The sequence below is a fragment of the Camelus ferus genome, chromosome 13, assembly GCF_009834535.1.
Source record: "Camelus ferus isolate YT-003-E chromosome 13, BCGSAC_Cfer_1.0, whole genome shotgun sequence".
In the NCBI taxonomy this organism is placed as follows: Eukaryota; Metazoa; Chordata; class Mammalia; order Artiodactyla; family Camelidae; genus Camelus; species Camelus ferus.
The window spans coordinates 14052423-14080367 of record NC_045708.1 but is presented as its reverse complement, the minus strand read 5'-3'; the positions used below and the strand labels follow the sequence as shown (position 1 = coordinate 14080367).

At 47.9% G+C, this 27945-nt stretch overlaps 1 protein-coding gene and 1 long non-coding RNA gene across 3 annotated transcripts; one reads left to right on the top strand and one right to left on the bottom strand.

The window, feature by feature from the left end:
- Positions 1-991: 991 nt before the first annotated feature.
- On the bottom strand, positions 992-26882 carry CDA (cytidine deaminase). The gene is made up of 4 exons (XM_006188286.3): positions 26660-26882; positions 15290-15401; positions 10315-10372; positions 992-6657 (listed from the first exon to the last, which is right to left on the bottom strand). The coding sequence occupies exons 1-4, from the start codon at positions 26811-26813 to the stop codon at positions 6541-6543; spliced, it is 441 nt and encodes a 146-aa protein (XP_006188348.2). The 5' UTR covers positions 26814-26882; the 3' UTR covers positions 992-6540.
- Positions 15450-18494, top strand: LOC116668279. Of its 2 annotated transcripts, none has more exons than XR_004325381.1 (3): positions 15450-16209; positions 17849-17964; positions 18236-18494. It is a non-coding gene; the product is annotated as an uncharacterized LOC116668279 (long non-coding RNA). The 2 variants fall into 2 exon arrangements; XR_004325382.1 differs by lacking the exon at positions 15450-16209 and adding an exon at positions 17106-17315.
- Positions 26883-27945: the final 1063 nt, after the last annotated feature.

Genomic DNA, 27945 nt, shown 5'->3' with positions numbered 1-27945 from the left:
TATCTTTAATTTTTTAATTGATCTCAGAGAACTTTAAATTTCAATTATGAAATGCTCCACTGACATTGTCCTTTGGAAAAAGAGAAGGACAAGAGGTTGGAGAAACTTCACACTCCAGTGACCACAGTCTGATCCATGGAAACTTGATCAGTTGGGGCAAAGGTCTCATTTAAAGTTTAAATCTACTCATCTGCTGTGTGTCATTAGCATGGCAGCTCCTCTCTTTAATGTTTACTGAGAAGGAACAAAAGGTTCTCTGAGATATTTAATATTTTAACTAAAAGAGTTTTCTTTACTCTCCTAGGAATGTAACCTTTTACCATGAGGTTTTTAATGACTACGCAGCTTGTAAGATGTATTCACTAAAGGGACATTGAACTGGTGTTTTTGAGTTAAAGAGTGCATTTGTTATCAGCTTTTGGATTTGTTCCCCTAAGCTGCAAATAAACTTGCTGGACCTTTGATGCTTAACCTACCCACCTGCAGAAATGAAGTGTCCAGACTGATGTTAGTTACCCTTCCATTGTAGACTGTGCAGTTTCTTGTTCAACAGGGAGCCCTGAACTGGTTCCTTTCTCTTTCTGCAGAAAAGTCTAAATTGCTCGTGACAGGTCGGAATCCAGCACAGCATGAAGCTTGATTCTTTATCAGACTTCCGTATGGAAAGGGCAAGCAGGTGGATTTCTACACAGAGAAGCTTCCAGCAGGAATCAAAAGGTTCTATGTTCTCCCTTCTCAGGGCAGAGATTCAGCCTTACTGTGTGCGGCACAGGGGCTGCCTTTCAGAGGGTTCACAGCTTCGATTCCATCATACCTTATCTCTTCTCCTGATGGTGTCATGTCTCAGGTCTCAGGGGAATCATCCCCAGGTTCTCCAATAGCATCTTCTGTCTATTGATATCCTATGCCGGTGAATTGGAGATTTAGCATATAGTTTTCTGCCAAGATATCTGTTGATACTTCAGATTTAATATTCGGTCTGAGAGTCTCATTCATTCAGAGAACATTTATTAAACATCAACCACATACCAAGCAGGCTTTGATATGCTCATAGGCTCAGCCATAAGAACTAGAGGAGAATGGAGGGGGTTGCTGGGAAGCCACAGGATTCTTCTCTGGTATACACACTGCTCTGTGGGCATGTTGTGTCTTTATTGTACCTTTTTCCCTCCAGGTAGCAAGACTGCACAGTTTTGATAAAGTGCATAATATTCCCAAGAAGCATCATTTAACCTTCCCCCAAAGGACACAGGCAGGGGGAAGCTGATGCTAATGGAAAAATGGAAAAAGACACGACTTTAAAAAAAAGACATATTGAGGACTGTTTGACCTTCCCTCGTGGACGATGTACTTTGGCACCATTTCAATGCTCTCTGTCTCCTCCTGGCAGGAGACAGACACATTTCCCCAGGGCAGCAACATCCTTTATCCACAGACCATTTCAGAAATGCTATCTCTAAATTGCCAGCAGAGGTGGAAGGAGTTTTTGCTAAAACTGTTGACAGAGCAAAGCTGCTGCCAGATCAAAAGCCAGCAACTTGGAACTCCTGGGCTGTAGTTTTTGGAGGTGAGAATCAGACAGCGGTAGGCAGAGTGTGAGGTTTCATTGGGAAGAAGTGTCTCTGTTTTGCTTGGGCAAGATGGAAGAAAATGTGGTAGTGATGGATTGTAGAGATGTTGTGTTGTCGAGAAATTCAGTCCATGTTTTATGCAGCCCAATAAATTTGCTGCCTTGCAGTGATGATTCAAGTTACAAATATGGCTGTCACCTGCTGCTTAAAGTCCTTCACAGGTGCTTTGCCCATGCTCATTGCTCCTGGGATGGAGCCTAAGCTCTTTAGCCTGGCAGAGAAGGTCCTTCACTCTTTGGCTCTAGCATCTTTCTTGCTATCCCCCTTCCCTGCCCTTTGTGGTCCAGCAGTACCAAATTACCTGCAGTTATCTCAAGCACCATGCAGATCCCTCTGTCTTAATTTACCTCTTTGAAAGAATCCCCATTCATACTTGAGGTCATCACCTCCAGGAAGCCTTCTTTGACCTTTCCTAGACTGGGCTAGATGCCCCTTCTCTATCTCCCCCTCTAAACTGTGAATTCTGTAAAGATGGGGATTGTGATTTTTAAACCTTAGATCCCCTAGCATGGGGCTTGATGGATCTTCAGCCTTTGAGAGCCACCTGGGAACACAAGCTGTGAGTGGGTAGGCTCACTCCCAAATGGGAGGAGAGAGGAAGAAGCTGGGCTATCCTTTCAAACTCCCAATCACATGACTCACTCCTTCTCCCCCGGGGGTGAGTCAAAGGAGAGCCAGAAGGAAATAACAGGAATGTCAAATAGCTCACCCTCAACCCCCAACAGAATCAACTACTACATTTGCTCTCTAGAATTTATACTACATTATTCCTAAATGAATTTCCTTTCTACATCTTCTTTCTTTTTATTCTTTCTGATTTTTTTCAATTAAAAAGTCCTTAAATAAAAGTAATACATATACATAATTTAAGAAACACTAACAGAAAAAAAACAATAAAATGGAAAATTATACTTAAAAAAAAAGAAACACGAGCAGAATATAGAGATAGTCTCATCATGAAGAGTAATTGTCTCCTGTTTCAACTCCCTCTAAGCCCAGAGGCATGATCTTTTACTTTTTCAGCTATTTTGTCTATGATTTCCTTCAGTTCTCTAATATCTCCTGATTAAGCAGACTGAGCTATTGAAGGCACAAAGCTGTCCATGTCACTCACCTACCACCCAGTCTAAAACTGATGGTGGCCCTTTGGAATAAGGTCAACTCCTTAACAGAGCAAACCAGTCCTTTTCTTCTGGCCCTCTTGCCACCCTTACCTACTTTTCTGTTTTCTTTTCTTTTCCTTGTCCATGTGCATTTTCAATTTTTACATCTTTAGAGTGATCACCTCCTGGTATCCATGCCTTGGCAGAATCCCCTCCCCTTGACTGTTGGTTGGACTTCATTGACTTGCTTCTAAGGAATAGAATTTGGCAAAAGTGATGGGATATCACCTTCATGGTTAGGTTACCAAAAAACTCGGGCTTCTGTCTTGCTCCTCTTCTTGCTCTCCTGCTTCTTGCTTCTGAAGGAAGTCAGCTGCTATGTTGTAAACTGACCTGTAGAGAAGTCCACCTAACAAGGAACTGAAGAGTAACAGCAACAGCTCATAGGAATCCTGCCAGCAACCACACACGTGAGCTTTGAGGTAGATCCTTCTCAGATGATCCTGCAGCCCCAGTAGATGCCTTAACTGCAGCCTTATATCAGACCTTGAGATGAGCCAGATCAGCCCAGATTGCTGACCTGCAGGAACTGTGTGATAATAAATTTTTGTTGTCCCAACCTGCTAAATTTTGGCATAATTTCTTATACACCAGTAGGTAACTAATGCAATTATTATGGCATATTATTTTTCTGCTCAGTTGTAGGGTTTTTAATTTCTCCTCCCCTAACTTCCCCTTCCTATACCCCTCAAAAATTATGAACAGACTTGGTGTTCCTTCCATGCCTGTTTCTGTGCTCACATAATCATATAAAAATTTTTATGTGTGCGTGAGACTTATTAGGCCATTTCATTTTTTCTTCTTGAACAGCATTTTCTAGCTTCATTTGTGACATGGGCACCCAAAGTACCCCTAGCATCCGTCAATCATAGTTGGGCTCTCCTCTGCTCAAAGGAAATTCCAAAAGAATCTTGTTGATTCCATAAGCAATTAGCAGCAGCTGGCAAGAGCAGCAGAAATATACATGCTTCCGTTTACATCCATGGGAATCTGGGACTCAGCTTCAGGGTCCTTAAAAACACGGACAGCCCTGAACAATAGAGCGTGTGCTGCTCTGAAATCACAGCCCTCAGAACAGCAGGACTGCAAAATGAAAGTGCTTTTATTTTAAACAAGCAGCCCAGCCTCTCGGCAGCCAAATGAATGTCATTCTACCAAGGGGACATCGTTCAGACAATTCCTGGAATCTTTCTTTGCAAATGGCCTTCCCCAGTCTGCATCCATGAAGGATAAGAACACTGGGCTTAGTCCTCCAGACAGTCCTCATTTTTTGCTCCTCTCCAAACCCTACTCCTTAACTGGCTGGCTCTTCTGGTGCCCTGGCTGAAATCTCCCCTCCTCAAGGCTGCCCTGCCCACTCCTCCTGCCACTTGCCCCCAGAGCACTTTCTTCCCCTTGAGTGACCCTTGTCATGAAGTATAGAATCATTAAAAAAAAAAAAAATACAGAGAATCATGTAGATGTCATTTCCCACAGGTAGACAGAACCCTGTGAGGGGAGGGATTTTATCTGTTTACTGTCACATTCTCAAGGTCTGGTCCCTGCCCTAGAACATGGTAGGCACTTCATAAATAATTGTTAAATGAATGTAGAAGCCTGTTTGCAAAAAACAAATCCATCCTCGGAGGACCCAAATTTGTTACACTTAATGAAAGTAACAGCTGACATGTATCGAGATCTTCCTGAAGACCCAGCGCTGGGCTCTTAGTAGTGTCTGATTTCCTTCAATCCACCCAGTAACGTGCTGGGAACTATCATCCCTGTTTTACAGATGAGGAAACTGAGACTCAGCTATGTAATAACTTGCCCAAAGCCACACAGTTTGGAGGCTGTTCATCTCCAAAGTTCAACCGTTTAACCATTATGCTATACCATTTTTTCTTATTAAATTTTAAAAGATGTTTTGGAAATTTAAAAATACAGATATGGACAAAGGGAAAAAGTCACTAATCTGCATTCCCAATGAGCAGAATTGTAACAGATGTTGTTGGCCTATTTTCTTCCAGCTTCCTTCTTTTTTTTTCTCCACTCTTCTTTGTTGAGAACATTCAGAAGAGTGTGCTGAAGGTCCCAACAGCCATTTCTAAAGAAAGGCAGGGTGGAGTTTTGCATCATGCAGCAATGATGGAAATACTTTCCTGTCTCTCAAGACGGCAGCCGGTAGGTCTGGATGTGTTACGGGAAAGCCAGTCTTACCAGACAGCAACCCCTGCAGGTGCTCTGATCTCAGTGGAAAGGACTCCCAGGGAAGGGATGAATTACCTGTCCACTCCCTGTGCCCCCAGCGACTTGCTTGCCTAGGAAAGAGGAAACCTACACTCTATTCCTACCCCAGGCACTAAGGCTGCTCCCAAGGCCAACTCCTCCAGGGAGGACACCCAGAACTGTCAGCCCCTTTTGGATGGCCAGCCTGGCTCCTTCCCTTATTTAGTCTTCACCTTCCTAATTGCGCCATGAAAGACAGTCCTCTCCCTGACCCTCCTCACTTCCCAGAAGGCGGCTTCTCCACCCCACCCCACCCCCGCCACCTCAACCATGCCCACCTTGCATTTGGTACCCGCCTGGATCCCAGTGTGGGTTTCTGTGCATTAGTCCCGTTGACACCTCTCTCTCCCTGCCAGACTGCAAGTTCCTCCAGGGCAGAGGCTGTTTCTTACACATCTTTTCCTCTGCAGTATTTGGTGTATAAAAGAGACTCAATAAATAAAGGCAGTCAGACTTCAGCTGTGGAAGAAGGAAAAAAGCAGGGAGAGCCAGACAGACCTGGTTCAAATTCCAGCTCCTCACATCCCAGCACATGGCAAAGAGAAGGCTCCTTTTCTAGACTATGGTGGAAGTTACAGGACCTAGATTCTGGTTTGAAATTTGCTGTAGTCCTAAAGCAAGTTACTCAGCCTCTCTGAAGCCCAGGGAGAAGGGGGAGATACTCTTGGCCGAGTTGTTGAATACTTTAAATACAAAATAATCCACACAAAAGTGCTTGACACAGTGGATCCTCATGGAAACACTTGCTATGCTGTCTAGACAAATTCACACCTCCTCCTTTATACTTTGGAATCTCTCAGCCACAACTGACGTGGTGACGGCATCTGGTCCCCAGGTCTAACTGAGCCCAAAATAGAATCCAGAAATGGCTTTTGGCAGTTCGACCCAGCCCAGCGGCCTACCATCTGGAGAAGGCAGGGCTAAGATGCCTAAAAGTCAGCTTTCCACACCAGCTACAGTTCCAAGGTGCCCATTTCCTCTCCCGGCAGAAAGAGTCCAGGTCTTTCTATAAGGACAAATCACCCTGTCCCTCCTAAGAGCTGTAAAGCAAGGCTTGAGACAGAGCGAAACATGCTCTCCTGAATCAGGATGTTCTGTTATAATTAGAAAAGTCGCTCAGAGCGGGATAGAACTTTGGGAAGGCTGACGGGGAAGCAGCACAGTCTTGGCTGGAATTTTAAAGAGGGCCCACAGGAGGGAAAGACAGGGACAGGGTGCTCTGCGTCCCGGGGAGGACAAAGCAAATTACAAGGAGGGGCTCTGGTCCAGGCTGGAGTGAAACCCTTTCTCACTCCAGTAGAAACCCCAGTGCTTGTGTGGAATTTGGAAAAATCATCTCTGCCCAGTGCCTGCGGGGTTGGGGCCCATTTGGCAGATGTCCTTGGGTCTGTGAAAATGTCTTTGTGAAGTTCTCTGGGTGGCTGTCCCTTTAGGCACGTGTGGGAACCCAGGGTCTCCCAGGCGGTGGTGCTCTCCATTCTTCACTGGATTTTCTGCAGGTCCTCGGGCCCAAAGGAGGAAGGCAGCAGCTCCTGGACTGTCCTGACAACATAAGTGCCATCTGGCTTGGTCATGTAGACAGCCCAGTTGGTGCCAAACTGGAAAAGAGGCAAAGCCGGTGTTAGGGAGGGAGGCAGTGTGGCCAAGGGGTTAGGGCGGACCTCCTACTGTCTAACGTTCCTCTCTGTGCCTTGGTTTCCTTACCTATAAAATGGGAATGACAATAATCGTACCTGGTTTGTAGAGCTTGAGGGAGGAGCCAATGAAAGATGGCACGTTAAGCAGTTAGCACCGTGCCTAGCACATTGTTAATGGGTAGTAAATGCTCCATTCTGTGATCAAGGACCCACGCAGGGCTTTATAAGAATGAAATCTGTCCACTGACAGATGTCTGTATGAAGAAGTCGTGGTGTATATATATAAATACACACAATGTAATACTACTCAGCCATAAGAAAGAATAAAATAATGCCATTTGCAGCAACATGGATGGACCTGGAGATCGTCATTCTAAGTGAAGTAAGCCAGAAAGAAAGAAAAATACCATATGATATCACTTATATGTGGAATCTTAAAAAAAGGACACAAATGATCTTATTTACAAAACAGAAACAGACTCACAGACATAGAGAACAGACTTATGGTTACCAGAGATTAAAGGTGGTGGGAAGGGATAAATTGGGAGTTTGAAAATTACACCTCTTGGGAGTGATGGAAATGTTAGCTATCTTGATTGTGGTGGTGGTTTCATTGGTATATACACATATAAAAAGTCATCAAATTGTACGGTTGAAATATATGTAGTTTACTGTACAGGGACCATAACACAATAAAGGTTAAAAAAAAGAGAACAAAATCTAACCCCTGGGACCAGACTCCTTCTGCTGTGACAAAGAACGAGGAACGTCAGCTTCCCTTATAGCCTCCCGTTTACTCCCCACGGCCAGGAGAAGTCGCGGGCCTGTCTCTTCACAGACCAGACTTTGAACATACAGGATTTCACTATCTACAATTTGAGGTAGGTGGATGTTATCCCCATTTTACTGATGAGGAAACTGAGGCTTAGCAGGATAATGCCCACAAAGCAGAATTTTAGCCCAAATCTGTGTCTCCATCTTTCTCTTACAGATCAGGACTTGCTTACTCTTACAGAGCAACCACTTGGTTGCTGTGTGATGTTGGGCAAATGATTAAGCTCTTTGCGGGGGAGGGAAATAGCTCAGTGGTAGAGTGTGTGCTTAGCATGCACGAGGTCCTGGGTTCAATCCCCAGTAATTCCATCAAAAAAGAAAATTTCAAAAAAAAACAAAACAAAACAAAAACTCTATGAGACTCAGCAGCCTTGATCTGTGAAGGAGACAAAGAAATGTTTTAGGCAGGAAGAGAGTGTCCTTGGTGGAGAGTTAAATCAGCTGTGGCTAATGGAGAGTTCTGGGGTTGGAGTCAACAGACTGAGGCTCTACCTGGCCAGGTGTTGTGAGAATTAGGGGGGATGGGTATAAATTCCAGGCATGCAGTGCCTGCAACACAGTAAATACTTCATTAACGGAAGCCACTGCTTTTGACGACTAGTGGTTACTAGTCACCGCTCAGGTTTGCATCCTGTCTTCCTGACGCTTCGGTCTGAATCACCACATTATTACCAGGCACAACCCATCTCCTTGCTTTTTAAAATTAAGGTTTTTAAGGAAGGAAGTCTGCTTGGCAGGCTCTGCCTGAGGGTATGGGTGAAAGCTGAATGGAGAAGAGTTTAAGTGCCAGGTCCCTGGCCCCCGAGCTTCAGCTCTGTTTATTTGCATTTTGGTTTCCGTTTTGCCTCTTTCAGCTCTTCCAGTTGCCTTCTCTGGTTTGCCAGCATCTAATCTATTTAGAGAAAACAGCAATGAGCAATTAGGGCCTCAGGAGTCAGGGAGCTGGCGTCCTGATGCGGTTTCCTCATGTGGCCTTGGACATACCACGGTGCCGGGCAGCCATTCCTGCCCCTCTAAGGGGAGAGGAATTCCCTGTTGTGAATTCAGTGCCTTCGCGGTGGCATTTTTCATCTGGGTTTGGGAAATGAGTTCTGTTAACTGTGTCTGCAGTCCTGGCAAGAAGCAAGAGGCGGATGGAGGTGTCTGCATGTTCAACAGATACCTTAAACCCCGAGGTACAAAAGCATAACTTCAACAGCCCCCACTCCCCCACAATTCAAACAACTCCCAAAGCAGAAGGCCTCATGGAATAAGCAATGCCTATTCTGCAAAGCACCATTACATCTCCTCTGTGGCCGGAAATAATTGGAACCACAAAGGCAGGGAGGCAGCTGTGCGCTTTGCAGTTCAGCCCGAACCAACCGTGAACATCAGCTCACCACCGACCGGCTGTGGGACTCCCACCAGCTGATTTCACTTCCCTGGGATTTTGGGGATAATGACCCACACTCCCCTCATAGGCTGGATGTGGAGGTTAAATGAGATGCTGCATTTAGAGGGGTTGATGAAGTCACAGCAGAGCTCCAGGGCCTGGGGAGTCTTTAAACTGTTGGCTTTAGCCTTGGGAGATTCTGGGGGACTCAGCCCCTCTGTGAGTCCACCAAAGCTACTGACATCTCCCTTCCCTGAATGTCCGTATACACATCAAACACTGCACTGAGCCTGGATTCAGAGCCCACGACCAAATCCTCCCCTTTGCTTTTAGAGTTGAAGAAACCGGGGCCTTCTGCCAAGAAGACCTTTCTAGAAAGTGCATCAGCCCGTTCTTAAAAACATCCAGCGAGTTCCCTTTATTCCTTTCTTCCCCCAACTTTTGTTTTAATATCGTAACCTATACATAAGATTTACCATTTTAACCATTTTTAAGTCTATAATTCACTTCCCTTTATTCTTGGAATAAAATATACCCTCCATCCATGGCCTCCTAGGCCCTGTGTAATCTGGCCCCTGCCCGCCCCTCTGACTTCACATCCTAACACTTCCTCCTCCTCACTCACCGTGTTGTAGTTTCTCTGGCCTTCACGTGACTTCTCTAACTCCAACCCAAGTGTATGGGCATTAAGCTTGCTGGTTCCGGCTGGAAACCTCTAGACCTCTGTTTGCCTCATCTTTTCTCATTGTTTATATCTCTGCTCAAATGTCATCTTCAGAGAGGCTCTTCCTGGCCATCTAAAGGAGGGGTTGGCAAACTTGTCTTCCATAGAGGGGCAGAGAGTAAATATTCTAGGCCTTGTGGGCCATGAGGTCCACGATGTAACTACTTATCTCCTCCGTTGTAGGGTCAGAGCAGCCAGAGACAATATGTGAATGAATGGGCGTGGCTGTGTGCCAATAAAACTTTATTGACAACAAGCTGCAGTCTGGATTTGCCCGTGGGCTGCTATTTGCTGACCTCTGACCCTGATCTACAGTCAGCTGTTCCTTCTGTCACTCTTGACTCCTTTTTTCCTGCATTTTTCTCTCTGTAGCCCTCATCACTCTCTGAAACTCTACTGTTTATTTCTTTTGCTCCTTGTTTATTGTCTGTCTCCCGCACTAGACGTTCACTGCTGTCTCCCCAGAGCAAGGTCAATGTCTAGCACGGAGCAGACGCTCACTCAGTAAGTATTTGTTGAATGAAAGAATAATTTCCAGTGACTCATGCAAGCTTGGGGAGGCCTTAGCAGTCAGCCAACCCAGCAAACAGGACAGTCGCTGTGTCTCCCCGCCGGCAGCTTGGCTTGGCTCCCATAGCCTGGGAAAGCAGGGAGGCGTCTGTTCCAGGAAGAAAGAGAAGCTGCTTACCTCTCTCATGACTTGCCTGCAGGCCCCACATGGTGAGATAAAATCATCTTGCAGGTCACTGGGGAAGGAGAGAATCAGACATGGATCAGTCTCTTCTGAGGCATGAGGGCAGTTGTTAAAATTCAGGCCCTGCGTCCTGCCGTGCTCCAGATTAAGTCAAATCCTGCCAGGCAGTTCCTAGTTCACAGATGTGCTGTGTCTTGGAGGCTGAGAAGACGCGCACAGAGCTCTCCACACTTGCAAGAGGCAAGGCTGTGGGCAGGACCATTATTTTCATCAGTGTGTTCAATACACATTTAGTGAGCACTGGCTGTCACTTCTACCCCAGGGACACAAAGGTTAAGGAGAATTTGTCTCTGGCCTTCGAGAGATTGCTCAGCCCAGTGGGTGACACAGAAAACTAGATGAGTTATTATTTTAAACAAAATACAGTAAGAATGCATGGTTAGAGGGGGACAACCCCTTCTTAGGGAAGGAGAGAGAATATTTAATGGAGCAGGTGTAGAGTTCCTAAGTCACCATGACTGAGCCCCTGCTATTGTACCAGACACTCTATATACATTATTTCATTTAATTCTAAGTATAACCCGAGTATCAGAATGATCATTTTACCTCCAAGGACACAGGTTCAGTGAGATAAAGTAACAGAGGTGCTATTCTTTCTTTTTTTTCCAAAAAAATTTTTTTTGTGGGAAGTAATTAGGTTTATTTATTTTTTAAAAGGGGATATTGGGGATTGAGCCCAGGGCCTCATGCATGCTAAGCACACGATCTACCACTGAGCTATATAACCTCTCCCCCAGAGGTTCTATCCTGAAGCTCTGAGTTTTTCTGTGTTGCAGGCAAAGGAAACAGTATGTGCAAAGGCCCAGAGGCATGAAAAAATAAGACAAGTGTCAGTAAATGAGAAAACTGAGCTCCTTGCACCTGGGAAAGTCAGAGCAGAGAAGCTTACAGCCTAGGATTCGTCTCTGAGAATGAGGGCACCTGCAGGCAACCCTCCAGCTCTGAGCAGGACAAAGGATGGTGCTTAAAGAAAGAGTAAACTGCAAGAAACTCCAAGCCCGATGAGGCACCAGAGGTTAGGCCAGTGGCCACCATCATCTTTGCTCTTCTAAGACCCACACCTCGGTGATATCTCTGGAAGATGATAGGATTTAAAACTGGGTTCTTGAACGGCTCCTCCTTTTGTTAGGTAGTTAGATTAGTGGGGGCAGCAGGCAGACAGGTGGAGGAGAGGAAGGATGGTCTGGAAGATGATGTTGTGCCCTCCTCCAGCATAAAAGCACTTTACTTCTAAATGAGCACCAGCAAGAAACCAGTTAGAACCCAACAGCCACGACTGCGTGGTAGCAGAAAGGACTTAACCCGACACGACCCAATGTTCATTGTGTTATAATTAACATTGTGGTTTAGGGCCCCCCATGGGTTTTTCTGTGTACACCATGGTGAGGACACGCCCAAAGGGGCCAAACATGACTAAGCATTCCAGGGACAAGAACTGTCACTCAATCAAGAGACGACATCTAAGCGAGGGTATGAGGAGGGGGAGACAAAACCTGCCGCTCTTCCTCCCTTGGATCAGCCCGCCCCCCGTTCTTAAAGGTGTGCTTTTCCTTTTCTAAATAAACCTTTAAAAGTCTTTCAATACACGATGCACTGTCTCCCAACAGTAAACTTATCTTTTGGGTAAGACAAGAACTGGGGTCTTTACTTTTTGGGGTAACACTTCTACTAACTATGTGTGACTCTGACCAAGTCATTTTTAACCCATGCAAGGCTCATTTCTTTGCCTACAAAATGTGAGGAGTAATAAATGTTGTCCACTTTGTAGGAATGCAGGAATCTAAAATGAGCTGGGCGTGCGAAGGGCTTTGTAAACCTCAGCGTGCTCTGCATCTATTGTTGTTGCCTCTACTAATTACTAGGCACTATTCCTTTATGTATAGAAGTTCTGTCATAATTTTAGTACCTTATCGTATACAGTATTATGATATATTAGGTGATAACAAGAGATGTGTGAGTCGATGAGAAAACCGGGCTCCTTGCATCTGAGAAAGAACTTGCTGTCTGGAAGGGAGATAAAAATCTGAATGTAAATGCCATAACTCAGGCAGACTGTGGTTAGGACCATGCGAGGGGTGCTTTGAGTGAAATTCAGCCTCCCTTCAGTGGCCTGGATGGCTCTGTGTGATCTGGCCCCTACCAAGCTCACTACTTCCTTTCTGAATCTTGTGACACGTGTGGGTAACTGCTCAAGGGACAGCTCCTTCGACAGGGTGAGCTGCATTAGGGTTTTCAAGGTAGGATGTGAACATGCATTCCACTGGGATGTTGGATTTGGCCTCAAGTTCAACCACCAAAAGTCACAAGATGGTGGTGCATCCTGGTAGCGTGGCTCTGAGAACTGGGAGTCAGCCCGATAGTAAGAATGGTTCACATTTAACATTGCCCTTGTGTGTGCCAGGCACTGTGCTAAGGACCATACGTGATGTAACCTATCTAATCCTCCAAAATCCTCTAAGATAGGGGCAATATAAGTACTCTTATTGTCTACGTGTCATCAGTCATGAAAGGTGAAGCGGTCTGCCCAAGGTCACAGAGCTGGTAACCATGACTGGACCCAGGGTCTGTGTGCTCTGACGTGGATAGTTCTGCAGCCTGCAGAGTAATAATGATAATGTTCAAATGATAGTTTTAATTTATTGCATCCTCAGAGTCTTCCCAACAGCCCAGTGGGTAGGTGTTACCCTCCTTCGCTTTATGAAGAAAAGCCGGGTTCTGATTGCTGAAGCAATGTGCCTGAGGTCAACAGCGGAGCAGGATTTGAAACCAGGTCTCACCGATCCTGGAGCCTGGGCTCTTTAGCATTACTCAACGTTCCAGCCAAGAGTAAGAATTAAAAGCTTGGGAGAAAGAAGCATCCCAGAATGCGCTGGGTGCAGAGGGACCCTCCCTCCTCACGCCCCACCTCTTCTCCCTCTTCTCTGCCCTTTATCTCTCCTGTTTTGTGCTGGGACGTGAGAGTTCCCTGTGGTTCGTGCTGACCTTGATCCACACGCCGAGGCCAGCTTATCAGACTTGACAGGCTGGAAACCTCTTGACTTGGAAGATGACAGCGGAGATCCCAGCGGGGGCAAGCTTATCTCCCCATTAGCAAAATCCCGCCTGAGCTGCACGCTCTCCATCTGACAGATCTCGAAGGGGGTCTCTTAGACTCCTCACACCCATCAATGTTAACAAGGGGGCTGCTGCTTCCCACTCATCCTTTCAATGCACACTCTCAATTTAAAAATCATTAGTGCAGTAATGACTGTGTTTCTGGCTCAGGGATGCCGGCACCGGCTGAGTACCCGGAGAGGAGCAGTTGGGTGTTGGGAAAATGCAGTTTTTGTATAAACAAAGACATTTGCTAATCATCACTAGCATTACCCAGTCATGTTTCAAAGTAGATAATGACCAAGAGAAAAAGTCTTTCATCCAGAACATTCTAAACAGAGCAAGGCCACCTTGCCATTATCCTTTCGTTGACTTTGGCCTCCTTTCCCCCAGAATATCATTATTTTCTTGGATCAGCTTTGAAACTGAGTTATTCCCCACCCCACCCCCTTTTTATAAAGTGTAATTCACATCCTGATCTCGGCTCATCTGCACAAAATGTTCCCAGCGCGGCCTCATTTATTCCTTCTAAAAGCCGGAGAGAAGCCAGAACAGAACTCGGTCACAGGGAGAGCTCTCGGAAGCCGGAGGCCCTCCTCCAGAAGGGCATCCTCAGCTCCAGGTACTCAGGGAAAAAACCTTCAATGATGTGGACCATCGGGCCAAATTTAGAATCTGATAAAAGAAATGGGGGCTGGTTTCTGTCACTCGACCCCTATTGGCCTTGCTCTGGGCCCCTATATTTCTGCCAGAAAGACCCTGCCCCTCTACCACAATGAAGAGCTCATTCACTCCTAGTCCATCACCCGTGCGCCCAGATATCCCTTAAGACCAACCCTTTGTCAGCCATTCAGTCTCTTTCTGGGTGGATTCAACATTTCCCGTGTTTTATTTTCTTGCAGCATCACTTGCTCAGAGAACTCTCTCTCGTAGACAGTGCAACGGTACACACAAGAGCAATCCATCATTAAATCGGAAGTGTAATGGGGTCCAAATGAACCAAAGAGCCCGTTCACATGCCTTGAATACTGGATCCACTAAGTCTGGGTCCAGGGCCAGCAAGAATTCTCTTTGAGGGTACACATGTGGGAACTTGGATATTTATGTTCAGGCATGCAGAGAGAGTTGATAAGAGCTCTTGTTCAGCCAGAACTCAGGCTGAAATCTGGTTAGTTCAGCCCCTAACCTGGGTTTACCTGGCTGTCACCCCACCAGCTTGTCCTCGTATCCTTGGTTCTTGCCAAGTGAAGGAACAGGCTTGCACAGTGAAGGAAAGATCCCAGTACCAGCTCAAGGAGGGCAGGGAAGAGAGCTTCCTTTCCTGGCCCAGCAGGGCACAGTGGAATCAGCCCTGGTGAGATTCCAGACATTTGTCCTGGCTTTGCCACTAATTCCCAGGAAAGTTGCTCAACTTCTCTGGGCCTCAGTTCCTTCAGCTGTAAAATGGGTATAATGGCCAAGGAGTCAGTCTATACCAGGTGATCTTTAGGTCCCTCTAGCTTTAGGTTTCTATGCTGCCTTTCTGTCGTATCTTGTAGGGATTCTGCTGTACTTTGTGCTATTATTAGAACCACAGCACACCTACCCTTGTCTTAGAGTTGTCTTGGTTGTTTACCTGCTCTTCAAGCTAACCAAGGGCAGTGTCCACTTCTTATTTATCTTCTACCCTCAGCACTCAGCCCAGCCCTGCAGTGCCTGGCACATAGGAGGCACAGAATAAACACGCTAGATGAATGAATGGATTAATAACAGGTGTGTGATGGATGTTGGCTGAACAGATGAATGGATATTGCTACGACCTGCCTTTTGCACTCACCTGGCGATAGCAATTGCCCTGAACTCTTTGTACCCTTCTGAGATGGCCTTCTGGATGGCGGTTCGTTCGGCACAGACGCCCAGCGGGTAACAGGCATTTTCTATGTTGCACCCTGAGAAGAGAGGAGAGCCCAGCGGTATTTCCAGCAGAACCACTTCCTGTTGCATGTGTTGAGTAAAAGGCTTGTCCCATTCCAGGGCAGGGAGGGACTCGCTACTCTGAACAAGGTGGTAAGAAGGAGAGGGTAATTTGACCGGAAGCATTGGGAGGCTCTGTGACCCCACTGGTGTGGTGGCCCTTCCCAAGAACCTCCCACTCTCATCACTTACCCAGTGCCTGCATCTCAAAGCATAGCCTGGGAGCAGGGGGAGCATAAGAGGGCACATGAACCCAGCCTCATCTCCCCAGCAGAGGTCAAGGCCAAGGGAGAAGCAGAGGCTTAAGATGGTGAGCAGAGCCCCCTGGATCTCAGAGATAGAAGTCACAGGGTAGGGCGTGGTGGTGATTCAGATTCAAAGATTGGGCCTGGGTAAAATTTTTGGTGTAGATACCAGCTGTCAGAGTTTAACCTGGGTTGTATTGCAAAACAAACTGTCAAAACCAACAAACTAACAAACAAAAAGTCCCCAAGCTTTGCAAAAGGTGTCCATGATTGCATAAGCCTCAAGGCAATCAATCTCCAGGCCTCCGGAGGGAGGTGGGCTACTGCGGCTGCACAGCCTACAGTAAGCGGGTCCTCACCAGTGTCCCTGTCCGGAGAGTCCCTGGGGATAGTGGGCAAGAGCTGCTTCCAGGAGACGAAATGTTGGCATAACCAGATTGGCTGACTAACAGACTCTCCATTTTTAGGGAGGTGAGACCATGAAGAAATGGTCACAGGAGCTGGACTTTCTCCCCCGACCATCAGGGTGTGATACATGGTATGTCACTCTCCGTAGCATGCCCTGCTCCCTGAGGCAGGATATTCATTGTTCCCCAGTGTTCATTTTCTCCTTCTTCCTTTAAGCAATGCCAGCGATGCCCTTTCCGACATGGCTGATCACATGGCCACTCAGAGACTACATTTCCCAGCCTCCCTTGCAGCACAGTACGGCCATGTGACTAAGTTTACTTAATGGGAGGTGGGCCAAAGGGAGGTGGGAAACTTTTAGATCACATCTTTTGTAAAGAGATTGCTTGCCCTTCCTTTTTTTCCCTCCTCGCCACAGGCTGGGATGGGGTAAGACCGCTTTGACCATGTGCTTTATGGTCATCGGGATGGAAAGGCAACAAAACAAAAGGAACCTGGGAGACCCTGGTTAACGCATAGAGCAGAGTGGAGTTGCCTATTTGCCCCGGACCAGCTGCCTATGCCAAATCATTATGTGAGAGAAAAAGAGAATTCTGTCATGTTTGAGTCATTGTATTTTGGGATCTTTGTGTTAGAGTAACTGAACCTATATCTAACTAATACTGAGATTTGTGCTGAAAATAAGATGTAGCTCTAACAACAACAACAAAAGATTGAAAATAAGTAGCCTTGGCTTAGCCGTTGGGCAACGTGAAAGGAAATACAGACAAGGCAAGACAGAAAGCTAGTAGCCCTCGCTGCTCTGTGGCAGACCCTTTGGTACAGCCCTGCCCTGTGATAACCTGGAAGGCAGACCATGTTTCCTACCACCGGATTTCTCTTCCTGGCAATGTGAGTCAGCCCTGTGGCAGAGATCTGATTAAGGCTGTCATCTCCGCCCAGCCATTGTTCTGGGTCCGTCAAGGTAGCCACCACTAAAATTAGGCAGTAGGGTTGGGCTGGGCAGGAAAGCCAGTTATTGCAAAAGGGGAGTTGGCACATTTAAGAACTATCCCCAGAAAGGATTCTTTGGGTGTGGTACTCCTGTATAAAAGTGATTGGAAGCAAACAGACCAGAGGTTTCTAAGGTTTTGATAGTGTTGGAGAGCCAAAGAAGCTAAATGTCTGGCCCACAAAAGCCTGTGATTGTTCAATCCCTAAAAACATCCCTGGGCCCTCAAAACTCTACCATCAGAAGTAAGTTGAGAGGGATGGGGAGGGTATAGCTCAGTGGTAGAATGTGTGCTTAGCATGCACTGGGTCCTGGATTCAATCCCTAGTACCTCCACTAAGAAAATAGATAAATAAACCTAATTATCACCCCCACTCTCAGCCAAAAAATCAATCAATCAATCAATAAGTTGGGAGAGCTGTGTGCCCCCAAGGAGGGCATCCTCTTTGACACTCACTTCAGGTATTTGGCCGAGGATGATAATGGTCAACCAAGAAGCTCCCAGAGGGCAAAGCCAGGGGCCCCAGCAGACAGAGGACAAGAGGGTTACCCCCAGGGCAGAAAGGGAAGGCAAGGTGTACCCCAGGGCAACGAGTCTTCACACTTCTTGCCCGGCAGGTTTGATAACTGCCTGGTCTGGTTCACCAGCTGTTCTGTCCTTTCCTTTTCCTATTGGGAGATTTGATGACTGTTAGCCTTTCCTACTCCGCGTTGAATATAGCAGGATTAGGTGTGAAGTGAAGGGAAGGTGATCATTTTTTAATTTTCCGGCCATTAGATTAGCAGGGCCACATCTGGACCCAAGAAATGGGGCTGTGCACCACCTCAGGATCCCGCTCTTAGACCTCGATGTAGTGACTGGATAGATCTTGGACTGCCATCCTCAGGAAAGCGGTAAGTGGGTAAAGAGATATACACAGATGCTTAAAGGCCACAGAGGGTTTTGTGGTAAAGACTAATTGTTCCCAGTGGTCACTCTCCCAATAGATGCTTAGCTGGGCACATGGCTACCTGCTGAAGACTACATTTCCCAGCCTTCCCGGAAGCTTCCGGTAGTCCTACAAGTTGAGCCAGTGGGATGTGAGCAGAAGTGCTGGGTGCGATTTCTAACTGGCATTTTCGTAAGAACATCGCTTGCCCTTCACTTCGTCTCACCCTTTAACAGAGGCTGAAACATGGATCTGATGACGTGTGCCAGTTTTGAACATGAGATGCAGACACTCCTCTAGAAGACGGCAGTACATCAAGACGGAAGGAAGCTAATCTTGAACACCCCTGCGAGCAGAGCAGAACAGTCCATGCATCCTGTACTCCAGCCCACCCCTGGTCCGTTAGACGAGAGAAAAGCAAGCAGCCATCTTGTGCGAATCACTGTATTTGGATCTGTTTCTTCAACTTAGCCCATTTCTTGCCTATTACACTTCCTTTTTCTCTGAGTCTTCATTGTGATTATGCAGTATTTTGTTCCTCCTGTATTCATCAAGTTTGGAACTTGTTTGGCCACTATCTCCTCCTATATTTTCCTCATGTATTTTTCTGTCCCTTCATTATTTATATTGGTGTGTTAGGAGGCGAAGATTTAACCCATTAACCATTGTCACGGTTCTCAGGCTCACAGGCTTTCATATCCAGAACTCGTGGAGAGGAACGGGTGTCACTAGATGGCCTGCTTCCTGGGCCCTGCTCTGGCCGCAGGTCATCTGTTGGGAGGAGACTAAGTGCATTCTCTGTCCAGCATGAAATGGCTGCGTGGTATTAGGTGGGAACACGTTTGACATTCTGCTTTGCGGAAAAAGGGTGTGTGCACAGGTCACCAAAGGGTAGACCATAGTGAGCATTTAAGTTTTGGAAACGTAGTACCTCTTCCTCCTTTTTTTTTTTCTTTCCTGGAGAATAAGCCCCATCTAATTTCTCAGCGTGTAGTTGAAATGGGAGCTGCCATCTTTCCTCACACGCCTTTGTTATTGGCCTAAGGATGAGTATCTGACCCACACTGGGCCAATCAGAGTTGAGCACCTAACCACACTGGGCCAATCAGAACTGAGCACCTGACCACACTGAGCGAATCAGAGATGAACACTTGACCCACACGGGGCCAATCAGAATTCTTCCCCATGAGGGAACTTCAGTTCCTCTCCAATACTAGGAGCTGGGCCTGGTGGCCTGGTTTCCTTCTTCATGGAGGAGACCAATAGGAGACAATGAAATGGACACTCAGATGAAAGATGGCCAGAAAAGAGTCTGGTCTGGTGCCAGCTGCCCCTGAAGCTCAGAGACACTCCAGCTTTTCCACAGTTTAGTTCTAGGAACCAATACACCCTCCTTTTTGTCTAAAATAGTTTATAGGTACTTCTATCATTTGCAACCCAACAGGAATCATTTAAAACAGTTGGGATACAGGGAGCGGTCAGGGAGTTGCACCCCTGAAGGAGTGGTTGGCACTGACTGACTGCCTGCTTTAGCCAAGTGTTTGTTCATGTTCACACGTGAGTTACTGTAGCCTGAACAACTGACCCCTTATTGCTCCACCTCTCTGCTGGGTCAGCGAAAGTTAAACAAGTCAGTGAATGAGTCTCTCTTGTTCCCTACCTAGTCTAGCCCTGACTAGGTTCCTGACGCCTGCCTGAAATGACTTCCTTTAAACATACCCTGGCCTGTTCATACCTGCCTGCCCATCCCACCTTTGCTGATCTTTGACCTCGCTGCACTTAACTTCTGCCTCTCCCAGATTCAGATCCCTGCCTGCCTGGCTCCCGACTCCACTCCACTCCACTGGCCACCCTCCCAGCCCTGCCTTGTCCCTGACTCAGGGACACAATTCCCATTAGACATGATTCACATAAAGCTTGGGTTTTGCTGATGCGCTGTTAAAGCAAATTGCCAGATTGCAGAAGACCCAGTCTCTCAGGATGATTGCCTGTGTCTGCTTTTGAAGTTCAGAATGGCCTCATATAAAGAAACCTTCCTTTACTGTGTGTTAAAATTTAAAGGAAAGTGAATATACAAAAAAAATTTCAGTGGACCAGTTTAGGAGAGAAAGAGGTTATTTTGGATGGGTGTGCGTCCACACAACCCTCTGTTCAAACAGAATTTTGTGGAAAGAGCCCGTAGCTTCCCTTCTGCCCTCCTGGCTCTGAGAATTTGGGCGAGGGACTGAACCTCCCTGCGGCTCAGTGTCCTCATTTGTAAAATGAAAATTACAGCGTCTTCCTCGCAGGCCTCCAGTGAGAATGAGTTGAGATCATGCATGTAAAGCAATTAGCACAAAGCCTGGCACAGAGTGAGTGTTCAGCGGCTGCTAACTGCTGCTATTAATTGCATGAAAGTCAAGGCTCTGGTGGTGGTCGGCCTGTATGACTGAGCTTCTGCTAGATGAGATGTGACAGTGGCCCTGACTCTGTCCTTCAGGCAACTTTGAAATCCTTTCCATGGCTACAAGGCCTTTGTAACCTGGTGTTAACCTGCCTACCTCTCGGACCTCATCTTCAGCTCTCCAGGCCCACTGGCTTTCCAGTTTTTCCCCTAAGATGCCAAGTACACTCCTGCTACAGGGCCTTTGCACTGGCTGTTGTAACTGCCTGGAACTCTCTTCCCATTATAGGCACATGGTTCATTCCACCCAGGTCTCTGCTCAAATGTCACCTCCTCAGAGAAGCCTTCCCTGATCACTCTTATGTAAAATTGCTTCCTCCCCCCACTGCCTGCAACCTTCTCAGTCTGTTTATCCTGCTTTAGTACTTTTCACAGCATTTAACCCTTTCCTGAAATAAATGTCTTTGTTAGCTAATTCCTCCATTATCTCCCAAGTATAAACTTCCAGAGGGCAGGGACTGTCTCTGTTGTGCATTGATTGCAGTGTGACCAGGGCCTTGAATGGTGAGGTCTGTGAGGCTCTCAGTTACTTATTATCGAATGAGTGGAATTTCCCACTTCAGGGCTAGATCTCTGAGATGCAAAGGAATAACCTCAGGGCCTATAGAAAGTTCAAGTGTAATTCCCCAGTCTTGCTTTAAAAAAAAGAAAAAAAAAATGAGGAAGAAAGGAACAAGGAAGCCCTTGGCCATGAACTGTGATCCTGAAAGGCAAATTTTGTTTTGTTTGCCTAAGCCCAGAAAACAAAACGTCATTTATCCGGGCAAACCAACTCCGTTCCTGGTGTGGCTGTCACTTACTCTGAAACACACAGGAGAGATGGGCTGGACTGGAACCAAGATAGGAATCCATAATTATAAGATTGGACCAAAAATAACACTATGATGGTAGTGCCATTATTACTAATTGCTTTCTCTTAATCTTTTATTGCTTTCCTTCTATCTGCCAGGCACTCCGCGGAACACTTTGTTGGCATTATGTTGGTAATCTTTTTAACAGCTCTGTAAGGCAGATACTATTATAACCCCATTTTACTGAAGGTAAAAGCTGAGGTGCAGGGCCGGGAGCCAGGACTCACATCTCGGTCTGTCAGCAGATACAAAGGACTGTCCTTTTTCTCTGTGGCATTTCATTGAGGCTGGGTTTTGAGGTGGTTTGGTGCTTAAGGCAGGGTTGGGGTCGGATGTCATCAAGACATCAGCAAGGAAAGAAGTTCACAAGGAAGAACTTCACAAGGAGATGATTCACAGCCAGTCCCCCTCTCTGCGTCCGCTCTGTCTTCTGAGGGCTCTTAAGATTCGAGCAGTGGTTCTTATACTCAGGTAAGTAAGTGGGCATCAGCTCCTTCTGGAGGGCTTCTTAGAGCAGACTTCTAAACCCCAGCCCCGGAGCTTCTGCTTCTGTTGTTCTGGGCAGGAGCCCAAGAATTCACATTTCTAACAAGTTCCCGGGAGGCGCTGAGGCTATGAGTCTGGGGCCACATGTGAGAATCACTGGACTAGAGAATGTCACATCCATGTGCTGGAAGAAATACTCCACTCTCTCCCCGTTCCTGCCTCCCTGCCCACTGCAAATACAACGCACAGGTTCCTGGATGAATTCTATTCTAACTCAACTATAGAGTGGAGGGATTTTAGAGGCTGCTCATCGCTGTACTGAGCCACTTTTGAATGACAGTGGAGGGGATGGTGGGACTCGGGGCATGGTGGGTGGGCGGGCAGGGCGGTGAGGAGAGGAAGCTGTTTAGGGAGGCCTGCTTTGACTCACCTGGAGGTGCTGTGGGTGGGGCGGGGGGGCCTGCAGCGGGTCAACCGCCATGGAGCAGGGCCATAGAAAGCACCAAAGAATGGTCATGGAGGAGGAAGGGAGCCCAAGGGAGGGAATATGGAGGGCAGGGGTTGGTCTAGGGGAAGACGGATGAAGGATCAGGTTTGAAGGTTAAGCCAAGACAAGCTAGATACAGTGATTAACCAGGATGTCCTGTAGTGGGTTGTTTTTTTTTTTTAAGTTTTTTTTTCCCCTCCAAAATTAATTAGAGTTGATTCAGTAAAGTGCCCTTTTCCATAAGTGGCAATGAAACATAGAGAGTGCTGAAGTGCCCCTAGAGAGAAGAGGAAAGGGAGAGACAGACCACTGTCCCAGGGCATGAGCTGAAGAAGAGAAACTCCCCCACCCCTTGGGTGGGCAGAGAGTGATCCCCCATGATTCTCCCCCACGCCTCTCCCACCTGGCATTGCACAGATGCTGGCTGGGCACTGTCACATGGGAGGCACTGTCACGTGGGAGGCCCTGGGCTGACTCCAGTTCCCCTGCCCAGTCCCCCTTCTGTCCCATTTTAACGCTTCTCTGTCCTCACCTCCCCTTCCCCAGCAGCTCTTTCTTCCCCGTTAGCTTCTCCTCTCTCCGCAGCTCCCCCGACAGCAACCACAGAAGGCAGGTGTTGTATATATCACCATCCTGGTGGCCCACTGGCGAGGGGCACAAGGCTGGCCGGGGTCAGGGGTGACAGAGGGAATATGATCATTATTACAAGATTGTGACAGCAAGGCTGTCAGACTTGCTTTTGAATTGCCTGTAAGGTGGAATCTCCAAGGAGGCTGGTCTTTTGTGCAGCTGGAGAAAGTCACTGAGCTGGGCACACCTGTCCCACTATAAACTCACAGTGTCTTAAGTTCAGTTGTGCCCTCTCTGCCTCCTAATAGTCTTTAATTCACCTCCTGGTGCACTATCAGGTTTCCTCTGGTTGTTGACGCTCCCCTGCTCTTCAAGCCCTGCCTTACTGCCATCTACCCTCCTTTTCCTTCTAAGTAAGGAGATCCAGGGATTCTGGTCAATGCCCTCCATTTGTTCCCCCTCCTCAGCACAATTCTCTCTGCCCACGTCTGCATATCCACCCTGTAGCGAGGGGCAGCAAAAAGAGCATTTAGATTCAGACAAAACTGATCCTCAGTTATCTTTTTTAGATAATATGCCTTTGGCTCTTGGCTTGGTCTGCTTGGCACACCCACACTCCTTCTTCTGGTAACAGACCCATCCACCCTGCACTGAGGAGTATGTGTGTGAATCAGCTGGCCCAATCCAGCTACCCCATCATGACAACAGTGATTGGCCCAGGGATGGGCACGTGATTGGAGATGGACCAGTTAGAGCCCTTCCCTGTTATTTTTCCATCTTGAGCTAGTGGGAAAGAGTTTTTTCCTCTGTGCTTTTGAGGCTGTAAGAATATAAACTAAGGGCTGCCTATGTGCATGTTCCCTGATGCCTGGAGAAAGCCCACATTTAAGATAAGAGAAAGAAATCAGCACCCAGAAGGATAAAGAAAGGGATGATAGTATTTGAGTTCCTGGATCCAGCTGTCCCTGAGGCAAGATCTACCTTTGCCCATTGTAGTTCTGGTTGGTTTCTGGCGTTTGCAGTTGAAAGTGCTCCAATGCATGTAACACTCACTGTCTCCGCTCATGTGGTGGCTGTGAGATTACAGATCTTCCATATCCAGTGCTTGGGGGATGCTCAATCCATTGTTGCTGTTAATATTGCTGTTGGTCTCTGTCCACCATGTCCTCGGTCAGTGCCTCATCATTCTCCTGTTCTCCCTGGCTGGAAATCTCGGAACCATAATCCTTTTCTTCATTCTAATGTTGTCCAGCCCAGGCTCAGTCCATTTGTCCTGTACAATCTCAGATGCTTCCTTCTTCATCCTACCTGCCCCTGCCCTAGCCCATACCACTCATTCATGCATTCAGCAAACCTTAACTGAGGATGTGCCATACGCCAGGCAATGTGCTGTCAGTGAGCAAGACAGACATCGTCCCCTGACACTCTTTCCTCTGCCCTAGCCTTCCTTGAGTACCTGTCAGACTCACTGTCCTCAAACCCTACTTCGTGTTACTCTTCCTGGCTTCCTGTTTCCTACCTCATCAAATCTCAGTGTTTCTACTTGGCCTTCAGAAGTCCTCTACCACCTGCCTCCAAATCACCACCATCATCATCATCATCATCACCATCATCACCATCACCACCACCCTGTGAAGAGCAGTAGTAGAAGCAGCCGCCATTTGTGATACTCTTATTGTGGGCCAGAAGCTGTGCTAATCACTTCAGCTCCTTAAAGGCAGTAGCTCATTTAACGTCTCACAACCAGGGGTGAAATTCAACATATTTAGTGACTGATGCAGCACAGGTGCCAACAACCAGGGAGGACCGCCGGGCCAGGCGCACCAGCTCTGTTCACGGCCATCCTGAGAGGCGGACGCTGTGATCCTGTTTACCAATGCGTAAGCTGAGACTCAGAAGGGGGAAGGGTCTTACCCAGGGTCACACAGCTGAGAAACAGCAGCACCAGGCTGCAAACCCTGCAGGAGGCCCTAACTCCCCCAGGGCCTGTACCCCAATCCAGAAGGCCTCCGTAAATGCCCACTGCATGGCCCTTTCTCTGATGACATCAGGTCCTTCCCTGCAGTTTAAACAGGCCTCACTCCAGCTCACCTCATCCATTCGCTCCTACAGTCATTGACTGGGACTCACACTTTGAGCCATGGCCTGTGCAAGAGGAGGGGCCCTCCATGGGGGCAGGACTGTCATTTCTGCTCACAGTGCTATTTTCAGCACTTGGTACGTTACCTAGCACATAATTGGTGCTTGGCAAATATTTGTTGAATGAAGACATCAATGCCAGGATGAACACCATCTGGAGGGGATATCGAGGTGCTGGAAACAATCGAAGGCCCTGGAGCCATGGGGCAGTATGGGCTGTGATGTTGTTTGTGGTGTTGGTTAATGTTTAAAGCTCATCTAAGCCACTGGGCCAGGCCTGAATTTCCACATGACACTCAGAGATTCTTTATTCCCCACAGGAAAGCAAACTTGGGAGTCCAGGGAACTCTGGGTTCAAATCTCACTTTGTGACCTTGAGCATTTAACCCTTCTGAGCCTCAGTTTCCTTCTCTGCGGAGGAGCAATATAAGAACGGCCTTGCAGGGTTATAAGGGTTAGATGGATAACATTATATACTAGCAGTCACTCAAGGTTACCTCTCCTGCGCAAAGATGTTTAAGACCCAGGTAGATTTATGAAACCAGAGGGAACCTCAAAAGACAAGAGACAACATGAAACATCAAAGGACAGTCCAGAAGGGGCCCTGTAGAGGGGGAGGTGCGGGCCCCAAGGCAGACTCCCAGCTGAGCAGGGGTGGGGTGAGTGGTTGCCACCTGGCCCCGGGGCTGCTGATGTGCACATGTGAGCCTCTGGTCCTTTAAATAGCGGCTGCCAAGCGCAAGGGGGATTCTAGACAGCGGGACTGGGCTTTCCCATCCATCTCTCTGTGCCAGTTCTCATCTGGCCTCGGGGTGATGGTGGGAATGGGAGGGGTGGGGAGAAGCATGGCTTCCCTGCCACCTCCACGCCACGTTCCCCACGGTCCTAAAAGAGGATGTCCCTAAGCTTAGCAGAAACAAGTTTGAATTTTTGTTCCAGTGAGCTCTTCTATAAAACTAGCAAACCAAAGAAGAGGAGCTTAGCAACAGATTAGTGCCGACTCAGATTCCAGTCCCCAGGCTCCCCAGGCCGGCACTTGTAGCTGGTTCCCAAACCCTGCCTGGCTTTTCTCCTCCAAGACCCTCTGCAAGGCCCACACCCCACTTAGGGGTCACCCCTGGATTCCTCATTGAACCCCCCAACCATCCCCCAAGACACTGGGTGGCAGGAAGAAAGCAGGGTTTGGGGGATCCTAGCCCTGTTCACAGCAACCTGTGTGACCTTGAGCAAGTTGCGTCACATCTGGACCTCAGTTTCTTCATTGAAAAATGGGCATGACACCTCGGTGGGTAGGTGGGAGGTGGGGACTTGCTGCTGTAACTATGGGAGCCCTAGCAGGGTGCCAGACAGAAGGGGGCTCAGCCAGTGTTAACCCTCTCCCTCCCGGCTCCCAGGACTGCTGATGCTCTGCATTCATGGCCTCACCGCCCTACTTCCCCTTCCAACTTCCTTCTCTATCTCTCCTCCTCTTCCCAGTCCTCCAAGAATTGAAAGCCACTGGATTTGAGCAGCATACTCATCCCCACAGTCTGGGACAGCAGGCAGGGCAGGGGCGAGGGGCAGCGTTACAGGGGCGGCCCAGGGAAGCGGGAACAGAGTCCACTCCTCCTGCCCACCCTCCTCGCCCTCCCCTGACCTCCCGCCCAGGCTGCCACGGATCGGGACCCCGGGGCACCGCCCTTACCAGAGAAGATCCTGCCGTCCCTGGTGAGGAGGGCGGCCCCTACGGGGAAGCGACTGTAGGGGCAGTAGGCGGACTTCTTGGCCTCCCGGCAGGAAAGCAGCAGCCGCTGGAGGTGCTCGAGCTCCAGGGCGGGGGTGCAACGCTCCTGGGCCATGTCGGTCCCCTGGGGCCAGCAGAGGAGCGGAAGGGGACCAGCCAGTGTGGGCTGGGCCCCACCGCGACAACAGCTCCTCCCCCGGGGTGTGTCCCGGCCGGCCGACAGGCTCCCAGGTGGGAGCCTCTGGGGATGCTGGGAGGGGCCAGGGCAGGGAGAGGAGCCCCCCTTGATTTGGGGTCAAAGGATATAGTGTGTGTCCCAGTGTGGGAGGATGCCACTGTGTCCATGTGTGCTTCACACTTTCCCTTGGGGACCACTCTTAACTGCTGACACACTGATGGGTGAGAGGGGATGGGTGGCACTGTGTAGTAGGTGACTGTGGCCATACATGCTGCAGGGAAGAGGCTGCTGGGTGGTCAGAGTGAGGTTTAGGAAGTCCAGCTGCAAGGGTTGAAAACCCTCAGTTTGTTAAATGACTCTCTCCTTCACTGAGGGATGGGATGAAGCTGAAAGGGCAGGGCTGGGGCAGCCACACTAGCTTCCTGAGTCATGGAGTAGGAGGTGCAGCAGTAAGTCCAAGTTACTTCTTTATTTTCACCCATTCTCCTTCCAACTCCTCTCTCTCTCAGCCAAGGGTTAAAAAGTATCTCAGCTGGAGGGAACCTCTGAGATCATCTACTCAAGCCTCCTCATTATTTTTTTTTGTTGTTGTTGGCAAAATAGACATTGGGTTGCCGGTAAAAGAAAAGAGTTTACCTCCTGGTTGCACCATTTCTCACATGTATAACTGTTGGCAGGTTGCTTGACCTCTCTCAGCCAGGTTCCTCACCTGTACAATGGGGACAGTGATCATCTCTATTCTGCATTCTGGGATCATAGAAGAGCTGGAGCTTTGGAGTTTAGTAGACCCTAGTTTGAATTCCAGTTCTGCCATTTATTAGTTTTATGACCTTGGGAAGTTAATACCACCCCTTGAAAGCCTCAGTTTCCTCATCTGTAAAGTGGGTGCACTAACAGTATCTTGCTGAGTTGTAGTGAGGATTGAACGAGATATAATGTGTATACAGTGAGTGTGGTTGGGGGATCCTGTGATGTCGTGATGCCAGCACACTTTGTGACTCTGTGCATTTTGGATTATTGTCATTAAGTGGCTTGGTGAAGATTACAATGGAAGGGCAGAGTGCCAGTT

Bases quoted from the DNA above. Each gene is read 5' to 3' on its own strand.
- CDA (XM_006188286.3), bottom strand. From the start codon at position 26,813: ATGGCCCAGGAGCGTTGCACCCCCGCCCTGGAGCTCGAGCACCTCCAG. The intron at 10,373-15,289 runs GTGAGTGCAAAA...CTCCTTCCCCAG, and splicing joins AGGGCAATTGCTATCGCCAG to TGACCTGCAAGATGATTTTA. The intron at 6,658-10,314 runs GTAAGCAGCTTC...CCTCTTTTCCAG, and splicing joins GCAGGCAAGTCATGAGAGAG to TTTGGCACCAACTGGGCTGT.